The sequence below is a fragment of the Piliocolobus tephrosceles genome, chromosome 15, assembly GCF_002776525.5.
Source record: "Piliocolobus tephrosceles isolate RC106 chromosome 15, ASM277652v3, whole genome shotgun sequence".
NCBI classification, from domain to species: Eukaryota; Metazoa; Chordata; class Mammalia; order Primates; family Cercopithecidae; genus Piliocolobus; species Piliocolobus tephrosceles.
In genome coordinates, this window is record NC_045448.1 from 51,243,706 (window position 1) to 51,258,169 (window position 14,464).

Below are 14,464 nucleotides of genomic sequence, written 5' to 3' on the forward strand. Positions count from 1 at the left end.
ATGCGCTCACAGCAGTACCATTTCAGTGGTGCATATGCTTAGACTTATGTCTCAATACAGAATGGCTGGGGCAGGTGTGCTCCAGAGCTGAATGTTTGAAGATGATATATTTACAGTTCCTAGACTTATTTAACTACCATTAAATGATACTGCAAAAACTGACACCAAAGCCTGCAGCTAATTTCTAAATATACTAACTGTGTGATCACCTCATATGAAAAAGATCACTCTAAAGAGGAAAAAAAAAAAGGGTGAGGGCAAAAACAGAAGCACATTGATTAATTTTTCTTACTGTAAATTTATAAAATATTTATTAACACATATACCTACCTCCCAGTGCCCATTACCAATGCCAAAAGGTCTAAATACATTTACATAACTCAGACACACTGTAATTCATACAGATGTATTAAGAAGAAATAAAATAATGTAATACCTTTACTTTTACCTATGGATTTGATGAAATGGGTCCATGAAGAAAGGGTTTCCAGACAAAGAGGATAAAGAGGAGAAAAACAACAATAAGAATTATGAACATATGTAAAGTCACTACTCTCTGAAAATTAAAAGAGACAAGAAAGTATAAACAAGGTTTTGAAGACAAATGGAGATGCAATCAGGACACATTGGGAATTCTGCCTGTTTTGAAGTCAAGTACATGCAAAAAATTGAAAGGTCCATGCTCAATTTTTAAAAGATCACACAAAAGAGAGACACACAATAAATCTACGGAAAGTATTGATTCTGTGGAACACTATACTCAGCATTTTAGAAACCAGAAGCCAAAGATGTCTGCATGTCCCCAAACTGTCATGCATGGATGAAAAATGGACTGATTTTTTGGATACAGTGGTTTAAACTGAGGATCTTTTTTCAGACAGCAATTTCTGATGGTTCCCGGTTATCCTTTACCATAACCACCCTTTACTGCATATGCTGATAAATATACAGAAAATTTCAATCACAATTTCTTATGTCTCATTTATTTGCAGATATTATAATGCAAGAAATGAAGGAAAATAAAAAAGTCACATGAACAAATCAAAATCAAACCAACAAAGAAAGGGAAGAAAAACACATGAAAAAATGTGAACGAAAGATATGTATTTCATTTGCAGCCACATAATTCGCAAGCATGTGCCCATCCTTTGCAGTGATGGTTTGAAAGCAGCTACAGAACAAGAAAACACTGAAAGCAGAGTGGAAAAGGAACAGAGCCCATACCTTGGTCGCCCATCATCAGGTGCGCCAGACCTTGAAGGGAAACAAGAGCACAGTCAGCAATAAACAAGGGAGCATGGGAAGGCAGGGTTGTCACAGTGACAAAAATGTTCAGTGACAGACATCTCGTTTCCTATGAGACATGTCTGTATCACAGAGGCAAATCAAAAAGCATTCTTTCAACCCCTGGTTGGAATGCTTTGGGGCAAAGTGTTCTAGAACTGCATTTTAAACACTGGCATATGCTGCATGGTGTATTTCTTCCATGCATCAGTTGGAACAAGAAAGAGCACAAGAGCATGACTTAAAATCCAACCAATCCCCTCAATATTAGATCTGCCCTCTGTGCCCTTTGATGAGACTGTTTTGAATATTGCCCCCACAGGGCTTGTAATTCTTCAGTGATGAAATTACACTTTTTAAAACCCAATGGAATACCTGAAACATGGGCTGGGTCTGATCTTTTTCCCCTCATCAAAAAATGAGCAGTTTTATAATTAAATGAAGAAAAAAAAATTGTTGTCACACTGAAATGATAATGCAGAAATGTCTTTTTGTCTGATACATGTAGCGACTGACTAGGCTTGTGCAAATACAAAATGATCATTAGACATGCAATTGTAAAGTTAGAATTTACTACAGAAAAGGGTTTTAAGAAACAATGCGTCAGCTGTAAATACGCTAAAGCAATTTTCTCAGAGAACAAAATTATTTGAGATTTCACCTAAACATTTCTTCAGTGCTGAACTCTAAGTGTAAAGCTATATGTTACAGATGTAATTTCATCAAGGAATTTTTAAAGGGACATTGAAATCCCTTTATTTAATTTATTTATTATTTTCTGCTTGACAATTCACTTCAAACTTGAAGAGCACTCTTCTTCTAAAGAATACTACTAATATGCTTTCAAATATTCTTTTGCTATTCAAGAAGTTACTTTTTACTGAAAGGCATAATTCCTAGCTTTTTATCTTAAAATCAGAAATAAAGCTATTTATCCATGTATATGTCTAGAATATGGGAAATTGTTAGAGAAATATACATATATCAATTTTAATAAACTTGTGTTTTCAATTCCCAGTGCTATTTCAGAAACTTCATTTGAGCTATATAACATTACACATTGGTTTCATCAGTATTTAAATTATCTGTGTTGTTTTCTTACAATTTTAGGGGTATTCAAACATCTCTGTAGGCTAGATATAATTACAAATAATCATCTAATCACAATATGAAAGTTATTAAACATAGTAGTTTGATGCCTCTGAACTGTAGCCTCTCTGTATTTTCTGAGTGATTTTAACAAAAAGCTCACATAGGCAGATTCAACAGCTTATGACCTATTGATAATTCACGGTGTTTTATATGTTGATAAATAGTGGCTTATTTATCCAGGTTATATAATTTTTCATTTAATTTCACTTTTAAAACTACTATAGATTTTTTCCAAATAACATAAGTTTTTATGGACTAAATGAGGAAATTGTCTTGAAGATCTACCTTTTAGGAAATATATTAGGCACTTCTAACGGTTTTGATGCTACATCAATAAGGATGGAAACTCACTAATCCCCAAAGAATTCACATTCTTCCTGCTAGACTTCCTACCTATACTGTAAAAGTTATATTATAGATAGAAATATTAAAATTATTATTGAATAGACTTTATTACAATAGCTTATGGGCCCTATATTCTAAAAATTGTATCAAAACTTTACATGAGATGAGTGTGTGTGAAAAGAGAGAAGCATTCATGCTAATTAAGCTGATTTTAAAGCCTCTTGGAAAGCAACAGGATTTTAAGAGAAAAGGAAAGCATTTCACAGGATGGTTAAGGAAATGCAAAATAAGTGGAAAAGATACCTTTAAAAAATAACATTTAAACTCAGTTGACATGCACAATATAAATGAGACTGATTTTAAAAGATATTAAGCCTGCAGGGTAATATATCATTTTTATCAAGTATATAATCACAGGCAATTAAAATTATAGTATAGGAAAACAGAAGCCATATATGGATACAACACTTGGAAAATAGTCATTTATGATTCCTTTTGAAGTTTTAATCTATTTTATTTAAATAACAAAACAGAAATGTTCAGCAGCTAAGCAATTATAATATTATCCATGTAAGAATGACAAATAAAATGTTTATCCCTGCTACTGGTCAACTTTGAATTACCATCAAGTGTTCTTTTTAGATACATGAAGTCTTGGTAACCTTAATGGCTATTTGTCTGTAACCTGGAATAGGGAGTCTTTTTCTAAGAAATCCTTCATTCTATAGAAATATACATTTAGAGAATAACTATATTTCATACTATGGTAGCAAAATAAAATATACTAAATGCTGTCTTTTCATATATAAATATTAGTAAATTGTTTATGCAAGAACTATTAATGCTGTGAATATATAAGTTGATAGAACACATATAAGTTGATAAAACCTTCCCTTTCACCATTCTTTTGTTATGCCTAGTTCTTTTTGCATGTTAATCCTTTGAAGATTTGTTTGTAGCACACTGACTAATGCATTTAAGTTCTTAAAAAACAAGAATGCTGAAATATGTTTTAATTTGCTGGATTCTACAGGAAAATATATAAGCTATATAACTTCTTCAAAATTCTGTGATAATTTTTTTATAAAATCTTGAATAAAATATTTAGCAGGCAAAACATATTACAAATATACTTACCAGTAATCATACTGAAGTGCTGTATGCTTTCATTTCCACTGAACAATGGCTTATTTTTTAACCTAAATTTATGTCTCTTACTTATACTTAGTACTTTATTGCATTCTTTTTATATATCCAATCATTTGAAACAAACCAGTGGGCTTGAAATGACATAATGCTAAATTTTTCCAACAGAATACAATAAATCATTTTGATAAAAAAATGGAAAAAGGATCATGCACTGTCTTATGAAACTACAAAGACATTTTTGTCTTTTAAAGTAAAAAAAGCAGCATTGTATCATTTTTCTCATACAGAACACTGCAATAACTATTCTAAGGTTCATATGGGATGCTGAGATCTATCAAGGGTTGGAGTTAAGCTTGAAAAAGTTTCATATACTTGGGATGGCAGGGTTGAGAATGTATACGTTCTGTATGAAAAGTGATACACAATCCAGAAACCAACAAATGTTCAGAAAGAAGTTCAACTTACCGTCTAACTTCAAGATGTACTCTATTAGCACTGAGAAATAAAGGACAAATGAGAGTTGGAAAAATAAGGTAGAAAGCACCCACCTTCCACATTGTTGTCTTCTGAAAGCACATGACAAGGAGGGAGAGAAAAAGGAAAAACATTCATTAAGCAGCATGCAGACTGGACCTTGCCTTTGCATGTCTTCCTCATGCAAGGCACCAAACACATCATGCAAGTGCTCCATCACTATCATTCAAGGGGGAAAACAAAATCACAGAGGAGCAGATTCCCTCCCATTGGCAGCATTGATAGGAAGTGAGACAAACTTTCATAATACTGCCATGTCCTCTGCAAAGAGCTTTAAAAAAATATTTCAACTGCCCAGTATAAAGAAAACATTACTGTTATTACATGTTGTTGGTGTGGTCTTTCTAGGCAATTATTTTTAAAAGCTGTTTTGTTTTCTTTCTAACAATTCTAAAAGGTTTTATTTTCATATACTAATTTGGACTTAGATTTTAAGAAGGCTATTGGAAAAAGCTATGAAATTTGACTTAAAGATATTCCAGCTCTACCAAATATATTATCCATATGCCATTACTGCCTTTCAGTATTTCTAATACCTCAATTGCTTTCCTTAAACAAGAACAACATAGCTTTATGTAACTAAAATCTGTAATTTATTTGGTTAATTTACAGCATATTAATATTTTATTGCAAATGAGAATAGTTTATTGTAATTTATAAAAATGCTAACTTTTAAAAATGTCAGTTAGAAAAAGTGATCATTGGAAGAGAGGTCCACTGGGAACTGTCCATTAGGCAAATTGGTTTGTCATGATTTTAAAACTTTGTACTTCTGTTTAGTATGTGAATATGAATTTGTTTGAGACAATGAAAATATTTACCCCAATTTCTCTTATATTTCTATATATCTATAAAATACCTACATATTTTTATATATGTTGTCATATTTCCATGTGTGTACCTATGTGTGTATGTATAAACACATATATCCAAGCAGATTTGTATTTTCTAAGATAATCAATATATGTATATGAGGTTTAAAGCATTATTAGCACCTACTGGAAAATTCAAGTTCTATTTGAGACGCGGGGCCTGGAATCCAGGCAAGAAATGGAAGGGAAAGCTGTCTTAGGATACCAGGGCAATAGCAAGGTTCAATACTTATTAAAAATGTTCTAATAGTAAACTCTGCCCATATTGACATTTTAGTCTCATCCTTATTTTTTGTTTAATTAACTGTACTTAATAAAGCCATCATCTAATCAAAAGTGTTTATAAACATGGCAACATGCAAATATAGAAACTTGAAAGCAAAAACAACTAAGAATGTACCATTTTATTAGGTTCAACTAAAACCTTTTTAATTGGATAAAGTTACTAGTGAATTAAAAATCAACAATTTTGTTTAAAACATTTCAGCTGAAAATTGAAGTATCAACACAGGCACATTTACTGATGTGGTGTTAGCATGTATTAGAAAATAGCTAGTGGCCAAATGTGGGTAATAACATCTTTACACAATACTTGGTTTTCCAGAGTTTATTTTTAAAGAAACAACAAAAAAAGTTTCAAATATTTGGTTTGTGATCCTGATGTCTAGTTTGTTTATGTTTGTTTTTTGACTTCCAATTTATTAAATAAGGAATTAGGCTGAATTTGTTACTTTTCAGTGGTGACTTGATGTTACACAAATACAAATATTAAAGTTTCGTTTTACTGCATTACATTGGACATAATACAAATATACAAATTATTGTAATGTTTAATATATACTTTACCTGTATATTAACTGCCCTTTGAAACTGTATTTTCCGTTTAAGATGCTTATTTCTTAACAAGATTATTTAATATGTATTGCAAAATAATAAAATCAGGGAATTTAGAGAAGAGTCATGTGCCAAGACAGTCTGTCAACTGCTACAGCATAATTCAATTTCTGTAAACAAAAGACAGGTAAATATGGTTGTGAGTAGCAGTGCCTCCGTAGAAATTTTGGTAATGTGTGGCCTAAAACTGTAATTTAAAAAAGGAAAGAAAAACAAACCAACAAAATGAAACAGGCCCAGGCTTGACACCAACTTTGGGAATGTACTAAGTCGGATATTATAAAAGGAGCTCAAGGTCACTGATGCAGTCCTGACAGCGAGTTCTCCTTTCATGATCATAGGTACAAGCCTAGGTTTTGCCATGAATCCTACTCTAGCATCCAGCATTTTTTTCTGAATTCTTATTCATAATGAGAACAAGCTTAATAATGGGAATTCCTGAATACAACCCAAGTCATGCTTAATGTGTAAACAAATTCTGACTCGACTAAGTCCAGAAAAGAGGTCTGTCTCAGAAGATTTAGATTTACAAAAAAAAATAAATAAATAAAAATAAATCAAAGTACTAGAATAAATGGGTGATATATTAACCACTATTTTTAAAAAAAAGATGATGATGATGATGATGAAGACAACTGGCTTGGAACAGACTTTCCTTGAGTTTCCATATATTTTCAGATTCAATCTCAGAATAAAAATCCTCTTTCCTATTCCATTCTATTCTATTCTGGTATCCATTTGCTAACTTTACATAATTTAAAACTTGTTAACCTAAAGAAAATCCCTACATTATTTCAGAATTTGGACATGATAATAACTGGTGGTAGCTCCAGCATTTACAACCATTCTCCAGGTATTTTTTTCTCTTCTCCTTCCTTTCCATTTTATTTCTGTACTAAACAATAAATGTCGAGTCAAAAAAAGAATAGTTTATCTCCTCATAACAACTTTATCTTTGTGAATTCTTATACAAACAAATGCTACTTTGCTTTTGAGCAGCAACAAAGACAGGTGCTGAATTTTGGCATGCCACGGTGTACAGGTAAAGCAGCATATTTTGGTTTAGTGTAAGGTAGAAAGCAGTCCATCCGGCCTTACCTGTGGACACTGTCAAGTTAGGGAAAATCTCTTGGTTTGCAGAAAACCCTGGCTTCTTAATTCTGCTGACCTAATCCTTGCTGAGTAAATGAAGTGCGTCTCTTAATCATCAACTTTACTACGATGACCATGCCACCTATAAAGATCACACTCTTGTTTTCTTTTGATTGGAAAAATAATGAATATAAAGCTGTGAAAAACAGATTTTACATTTTATTTTTCTTTCAGATAAGATGAGCTTCTCTCACAAAGATGGGCATTAGGCAACAGAATATCAATAATGGCTGTGTGCTGACAAGAAGGGAAGCAGCAGCTTGTTTTTAAATCACTGTAATTACAAGAGCATCTCCACAAAATTTTTATCTTTGGCCCCCAGCTTATAAGAATGCAAGGACAGTAACCTTAGTTTATCATTCCAGTGTTCTTTGCACATACTCTTAAGTATATGGTTCTAGGAAAATAAATGAATATGAAAACAAAAGTGCTTGTTTCAATATAAAGAAAATCATGACCAGTAAAAAATTAAAATTTGGAATAAAATATCACAAAAATCTCCTTTCTGCAAAATCAGTGATTAAGTTTGGCAATATGTAGTCTTTCTCTAAATGTACAGCCAGTGCTCCATTTAGTACTACAGCTTACATTAAAAAATGGCCAAAAGAAGCTTCCTGATACCACTTGGGCATTCCTTTACTTCTTTGATTTTTGATTTTCTTCCTTCCCCGCCAGCTGACTGTGACTGTCTCCCCTCATTTTCTTTGATTCCCTCTCTCCTCCATCAAAACTGCCAGTACTGCGAGTAGCTTCTGCCCCAGATACAAGCACTCCAAGGTAGGGTATATTACAGCAAAACTGGTGGTGGTAACAGGCAGTTGAAAGACAGATGAAGAATAAAATTCTATTTCCTTCTTCCATACAGGGAGCTTGCTAACTTCTATCCACGTCTCTCTAGCTCATCACATTACTTCTCAAGCCTGTACTCCTCATTTTGGAGATCAAATGCCAGTACAGCAGAGTTCAGTTCCCATGGTGGCACAGGATGGAGCTTTGTTTATTTATTTATTTTTTTCTTTTGGTATTAGCAGTGAAAGCCTTTAGAAAACCTCAATAGTCTGGGAATGCTTCAAGCACTGGGAAATGGAGGAAATTACTGAGACTGTGGATTAAAGCAGCAGTCAGCTGAAGGAAGAGAAATGCGGGCCAGAACCAAGAGGACGTTCAAAGAGAAAATGAAGCATAAAGGTCCATTATGGAGACTTAGGGAAGGAAATAAATGGCCCTGGACAGGAATTGGACTAATTTCAAACACGCTTTCTAACAGAGGACATCACCTCCTTTTTCAATCCCACCTAAATAATACTCCAGGACACTCCCACCCAGCCTGCTTGGAGTCCTTGTCCTAGGGAATATATGTAGTCAACTACAACAGCCAGTTTTTTTTCCTTCTTCACTGCTCAGGAATAAAAAAAGTATATCTAAACCGGATACAGCAACACAGATGTTCCTGGCATCGCACTACAAACCCTTAAAGCAATTTCCCCCAAAAATATTTTGTTACAAAGACATTTGTGGTATTTAATTCAAAATGTTCTATCTTGTTAATGAAAATTAAAAGAAAGAAGTAAAGAGAAAAGGAGAAACGGGGAAGGAAGGAAGGAAAGCAAGAAAGCCTACAGTTATCACAATTTATAGTGATTAAGGTATTTGATAAACCTAATTTAATATTTGTTAGTCAACATATTATAATATAAATCAAATGACTCACATAAGCTATAATGAATGTGATTTCAAATTTTCATGAGGAACTACTACAAGGATTTTAAAATATGTTTTGCTTTGATAACCTCAGTTCTTGCCCAAGTCTAAATCTTGAGAGTTAACATTTCAACATTCATTTCAATAGTTGGACTTAGGAAGGAACACTGAATTTAACAGTGACTGTAAACATGGTGACAAGCACAGTCTACAGTATGTGTGCTCACACCACCTATTTTTATTTTTTATTGCTGACAAATGAATGCTTCCTGATATGGAATTGACAGATCTGAGCAGAGTGCTTATCACATACCCTCCAGACCAAGCTTAATCACTGCTATACAACTCTCCTAAGAAAGGTGGCTCAGGTGAGCAGTGCTTTCATTTCTAAGAGTTTGATGTCATCATTAGGATACAGAGCAAGAAAGCTCTTAGATTGAGGTTAAGAGAGTGAACTGAAATACACCCTACCTACTTGCCCAACTAACCAACCTTCTAGTGATTACGTGGGTTGGAACTTCTTTGTGAACAGATGGACAGTAGACATCCTTTGGCCTGTCTATTACCATCAGAGAATATTCTGCAATGTGTTCTAGGTTTGCCATCATTAAGATGAAAAGTAGGTGAACTCCCACTAATGAGACTAATGATCTTCATTTGAAAGAGGTGTCAAACATCTACTGGTATACAATTTTTTTTTCACAACTTTTTTCATCTTACTACAGAGGTTTTTCAACTAAATATTAAAATACTCTTACTTTAATATTCTATACTTGGGTTCTTAGACATGTCCAAAATAAATTTATTTAATTTATTTAAGAAAAGGCAAAAATACTTTGTGATAAATTAAAAATATGATTAAACCACATTGTAAAAAGGAGTCTTAAGTTTAGTGCTTAAAAATTACATTTACATGCAAAGTATAGAAAATAAAATTATTTAGATGATATGATTGACCTGACAATTATATACTTTTTATATCAAAGAAAAAATGAAATTTTACATCAAAATAAAAATATTTTATATTGTTATCTTCACTTCAATAGGACCCTCAGATATGTAACAAACAGCTTGGAAGGAAGCTATTCCTTGGAAGGAAAAGAGCACAGCATATTAAAAGGATTTGATTTTTCATTTCTTCAGAGCTCTTAGTTTTTCATTTGATATGGTGTTAAAAATTCACTGTATTTACATGTTTCAATTTATGACCAAATTAATTTCAAAGTTTTATGAAAATCACTGAAAATTATTTTAAAAGGAATAGGCTATTTTTAGCTAAATAAATTAGATCATACATTGAAATTTTCCAGGAGGCTCTCGGGGTTGATTAAAATAGTACTTTTTTTTTTTTTTTTTTTTTTGAGATGAAGTCTCACTCTGTTACCCAGGCTGGAGTGCAGTGTCACCGTGTTGGCTCACTGCAACCTCCATCTCCTGGATTCAAGCAATTCTTCTGCCTCAGCCTCCCAAATAGCTGGGATTATAGGCACCCACCACCATGCCCTGCTAATTTTTGCATTTTTTTTAGTAGAGACAGGGTTTCACCACGTTGGCCAGGTGCCTGGTCATAAAATATTACTTATAATCAGGCTCGGCATGGTGGCTCACACCTGTAATCCCAGTACTTTGGGAGGCCAAGGCAAGTGGATCACTTGGGGTCAGGAGTTTGAGATCAGCCTGGCTAACATGGTGAAACCCCATCTGTACTACAAATACAAAAATTAGCTGGGCATGGTGGCACATGCCTGTAATCCCAGCTACTTAGGAGGCTGAGGAAGGAGAATCATCCTTCCTGCTCACTTTTGGTTTCTATTTGCATGGAATATCTTTTTCTACCTCTTTACGTTAAGTTTATGTGAGTCCTTATGTGTTAGGTCAATCTCTTGAAGACATCAAATACTTGGTTGGTGGATTTTTATCCATTTTGCCATTCTGTATCTTTTAAGTGGCGTATTTAGGCCATTTACATTCAATGTTAATATTGTATATTCCCACTTACAAGTGGGAACTAAGCTACGAGGGCACAAAGGCAAACATAATACACTCTGGGGACTCAGAGGGAAGGCCAGGAGAAGAGTAAGGGATACAAGAATACACATTGGGTACAGTGTACACTGCTCAGGTGAATGGGTGCACCAATCTCAGAAATCACCGCTAAAGAACTTATCCATGCAACCAAACACCACCTGTTCCCAAAAATCTATTGAAATAATTTTAAAAAATAATGTGCTAGAAAAACACATAAAATATAACTACTTATATCACTTTTTCTTTTTTTCTTAACAGCAACAGAATAAAGGAGTAAGAAAACTGTGAGAAGACTGAATGATTTCATAGATCCTGTTGCAAGAAGGCAGAAAAACCTCATGGAAAATACCATTTTCTTAATTGCATTTATTTGTTGATTCTATAAAGTCTAAGAAACTTTAATATTGCTTAATTTATTTTATTAAAGAAAAAAAAAAAAAAAAAAACAACTCTCCCAGTCCTTTTCTCTAGATTGTTAGAATAAATTGTTTCCTCAGGAAAAAAAAAAACACACAGACACACATTTAAAAGACACCTTTTGTCCTACTTTAATAGCAAAATTAGGCCCAGGTTTATAAACGTGTTTACCCATGAGCATTCTAACCACTAGAAATCAAAGAAAGAATTATTCCATAAATTTCTTGTTGCCTTTAAAATGTAAAGAAAAGCACTCATTTCATTCCCATCACATAAATTGTGCCTTCCTTTTTAAATATCTGAAACAACATGATACTTTTGTTCAAAGCCAAATATTTTGGTAGGTGAGACAACATATTATGAATTTGCCACATAAAATACATGTTTGCTCTTTCGTTTGAGTTATAAAATGCAAATTTGGTAAAAAATATTACTTTCATTCCCCTTACATGCTTGCTGTGTAGTAAATCTTCTGGGAACTGAGTAGCAAATTTAATTCTTTTGCAGAAAGAAAAACTAAATATTATACAAATTGCAGTTCTTTGGGAAAAAAAGTGTTTTATGTTACAGAGTAATAGGAAATTAGTTTGTTCATAGATACAACCAAGTCTATACTTTTGAAAATATTATATACGTAGTTATTTGAGTTAATGTCCAGTGGCTAAACTAAGCCCATATGAATACTGCTTACGTGGAAGAGAGAGCCATGAGCTTGATTAATCCATTCTATATCTGTTGATTTACTAATCCATAAAATCAAATCAACACAAAAGATTCCTAGGTACCCTAATGACTCCTTTTTAATGTTTTCCTGAAATGGCCATTCACTACTTAAGAAAACATGCTGAAATAGAGAAATTTCCCTTTGTAACCTAATATAACATCCTAAAATTTTAATTCCATAATTCAGAGCAGTTCATTTTACTTTTTAAAAATGTATAAGAAGATGGTATACCTAATTACTTCTTGACATTTGTTTAAACTGCTTTCTATGACTACCAGCAAGTCTGCATTTCTACCAAAACAATTTCAAGAAAATTTAATTTTAAAAATAACCTCATCAAGCCACACCTCATTATATGTTGCTTTAAAATGTGTGACAATACAATGATATCATTACTTCAAAAGCACCTCCCTAAGCATCAGTACCACCATGTGTGTATGTCTCTAACACATATGTGTACACATACACACACCCAATTGGTATTTCATTTCATAAACAAATACAAACTGTGATATTTTTCTCATTAAAAATATTTTTTCTACAAGAGTTAACATGAATAGAAGAAAAACATTTATAATAAATACTTTGATAAGATCATCAATAATAACACAACTACTAACATTACTACTTTTCCTATAAACATGTTACTTTACTGATAATAGGCATTAAATAAATTATAGACTTCTCTTTTCCTCTTTGTATGTGTTATTTCAATTTTATTTGTTCATACATATTAGAAAAAGAGAGTATTTTCTAAATGCATGGTCGAATATGTAACCACAGAGACATATGGCATATTTCTAAGTAAAATTAAAATTTCAGTTCCTTAGCCACATTCCACATGCTCAATAGTCACATGTAGCCATTGGCTACGAGGCTGGACAGCACAAATTGTGAAGCTTTGAGTAATCATGATAAGTTCTAATGAGCGGTACTAACTACAGCTTCTCTGACAATATATTTTAATATCAAGTTATTTACATAATGTATATATGCTTTGTTCTTTATTCAAAAAAGGAAATAATTAAAATGTATGATGGTTTTAAAAGCAAACACCTATTTAGAGCAGTGTTATTACATTTGTGCAATATGGAGAACTTTGCAATATTTCCATTTAATTTTAAAATAATAACAACAATTAGGAACTAACCATGATAAAAATTTTACTGTATTCATTTAAAAATGTGTTTGAATAATTCAACCTCTGGACAATTATTAACTCTTTTCATCATAAGTATTTAGACCTCACAGATAAGAAAATGCTGAACATATTTTGATTTTTAAGTAAACTAAGCTAGCAATATAATATTATCTTACTCTTAAGCCCCCCATTCTCCTAGTATGCCCAATTAGATCATTTATCATTATTGTTTTTTATCATTACTGTCTTTAAGTCTATGAACACTTTTTAACCAAAGAGTTTGATAAGCTGTTAACAGAATAGTTTTAAAATTAATAAAAAAGTGCCTTTCATCCTACTATCTCATATAATGTATTCTCTTATAAGTCAAAGACTTTCCTTCCTATAACATGAGCCTCTTTTGGAATATTATACCATAGAAAAATAAATCAAATGAGCAAATAAAATAATCAACATTTCTGTAGGACTTAAATACAGCAGAGACAAGGAAATTGGATAAATGGAGCAGTTTACACCTCTAGTTAACTATAGAAAAGTCCAAGGTTCTATTAAGGAACTAATACATAGAAACGAATGAACCATTGAGAAGGCCAATAAAAACTGAGTAGGGAGAATAGAAAAATAATCCTGAGACTGAGAGCAGTGGCTCACACCTGTAATTCCAGCACTTTGGGAGGCCAAGGCAGGCAGATCACTTGAGGTCAGGAGTTCGAGACCAGCCTGTCTAATATATTGAAACTGCATCTTTCTTAAAAATACAAAAATCAGCGGGGTATGGTGGCAGGCACCTGAAATCCCAGCTACTCAGGAGGCTGAGGCAGGATAATCACTTGAACCTGGGAGGCGGAGGTTGCAGTGAGCTGAGATCACACCACTGTACTCCAGCCTAGGTGACAGGACATGACTGTCTCAAAAACACAAAAGTAACCCTGAATACAGAATGGTGGAAAAGCAAAAACAAAAAAAAAGGGGGGCAAAATTATGAGATGAAATGATGAACTAAAAATTGTCACGTGAAAAATGAGTAGGATGTATAATAAAAATTTCTAATAGACTTTGCCAAGTCTATTT

At 32.9% G+C, this 14,464-nt stretch overlaps 1 protein-coding gene across 21 annotated transcripts in view; it reads right to left on the reverse strand.

The window, feature by feature from the left end:
* The window catches only part of NRXN1 (neurexin 1), a 1,127,593-nt gene that overhangs the window by 1,013,760 nt on the left and 99,369 nt on the right, over positions 1-14,464 (reverse strand). For 11 of the 21 annotated variants that reach the window (XM_023223864.3, XM_023223876.2, XM_023223872.2 and 8 more), the window contains 3 exons: positions 4,479-4,496; positions 1,225-1,254; positions 437-448 (listed from right to left, as the gene is read on the reverse strand). The exons of 5 other annotated variants lie outside the window; for them this stretch is intronic. In XM_023223864.3, the coding sequence (XP_023079632.1) occupies positions 437-448; positions 1,225-1,254; positions 4,479-4,496 (60 nt within the window). The remainder of the gene's footprint in view (positions 1-436; positions 449-1,224; positions 1,255-4,478; positions 4,497-14,464) is intronic. 5 more of the 21 variants (XM_023223865.2, XM_023223890.2, XM_023223869.2 and 2 more) reach the window with 3 other exon arrangements.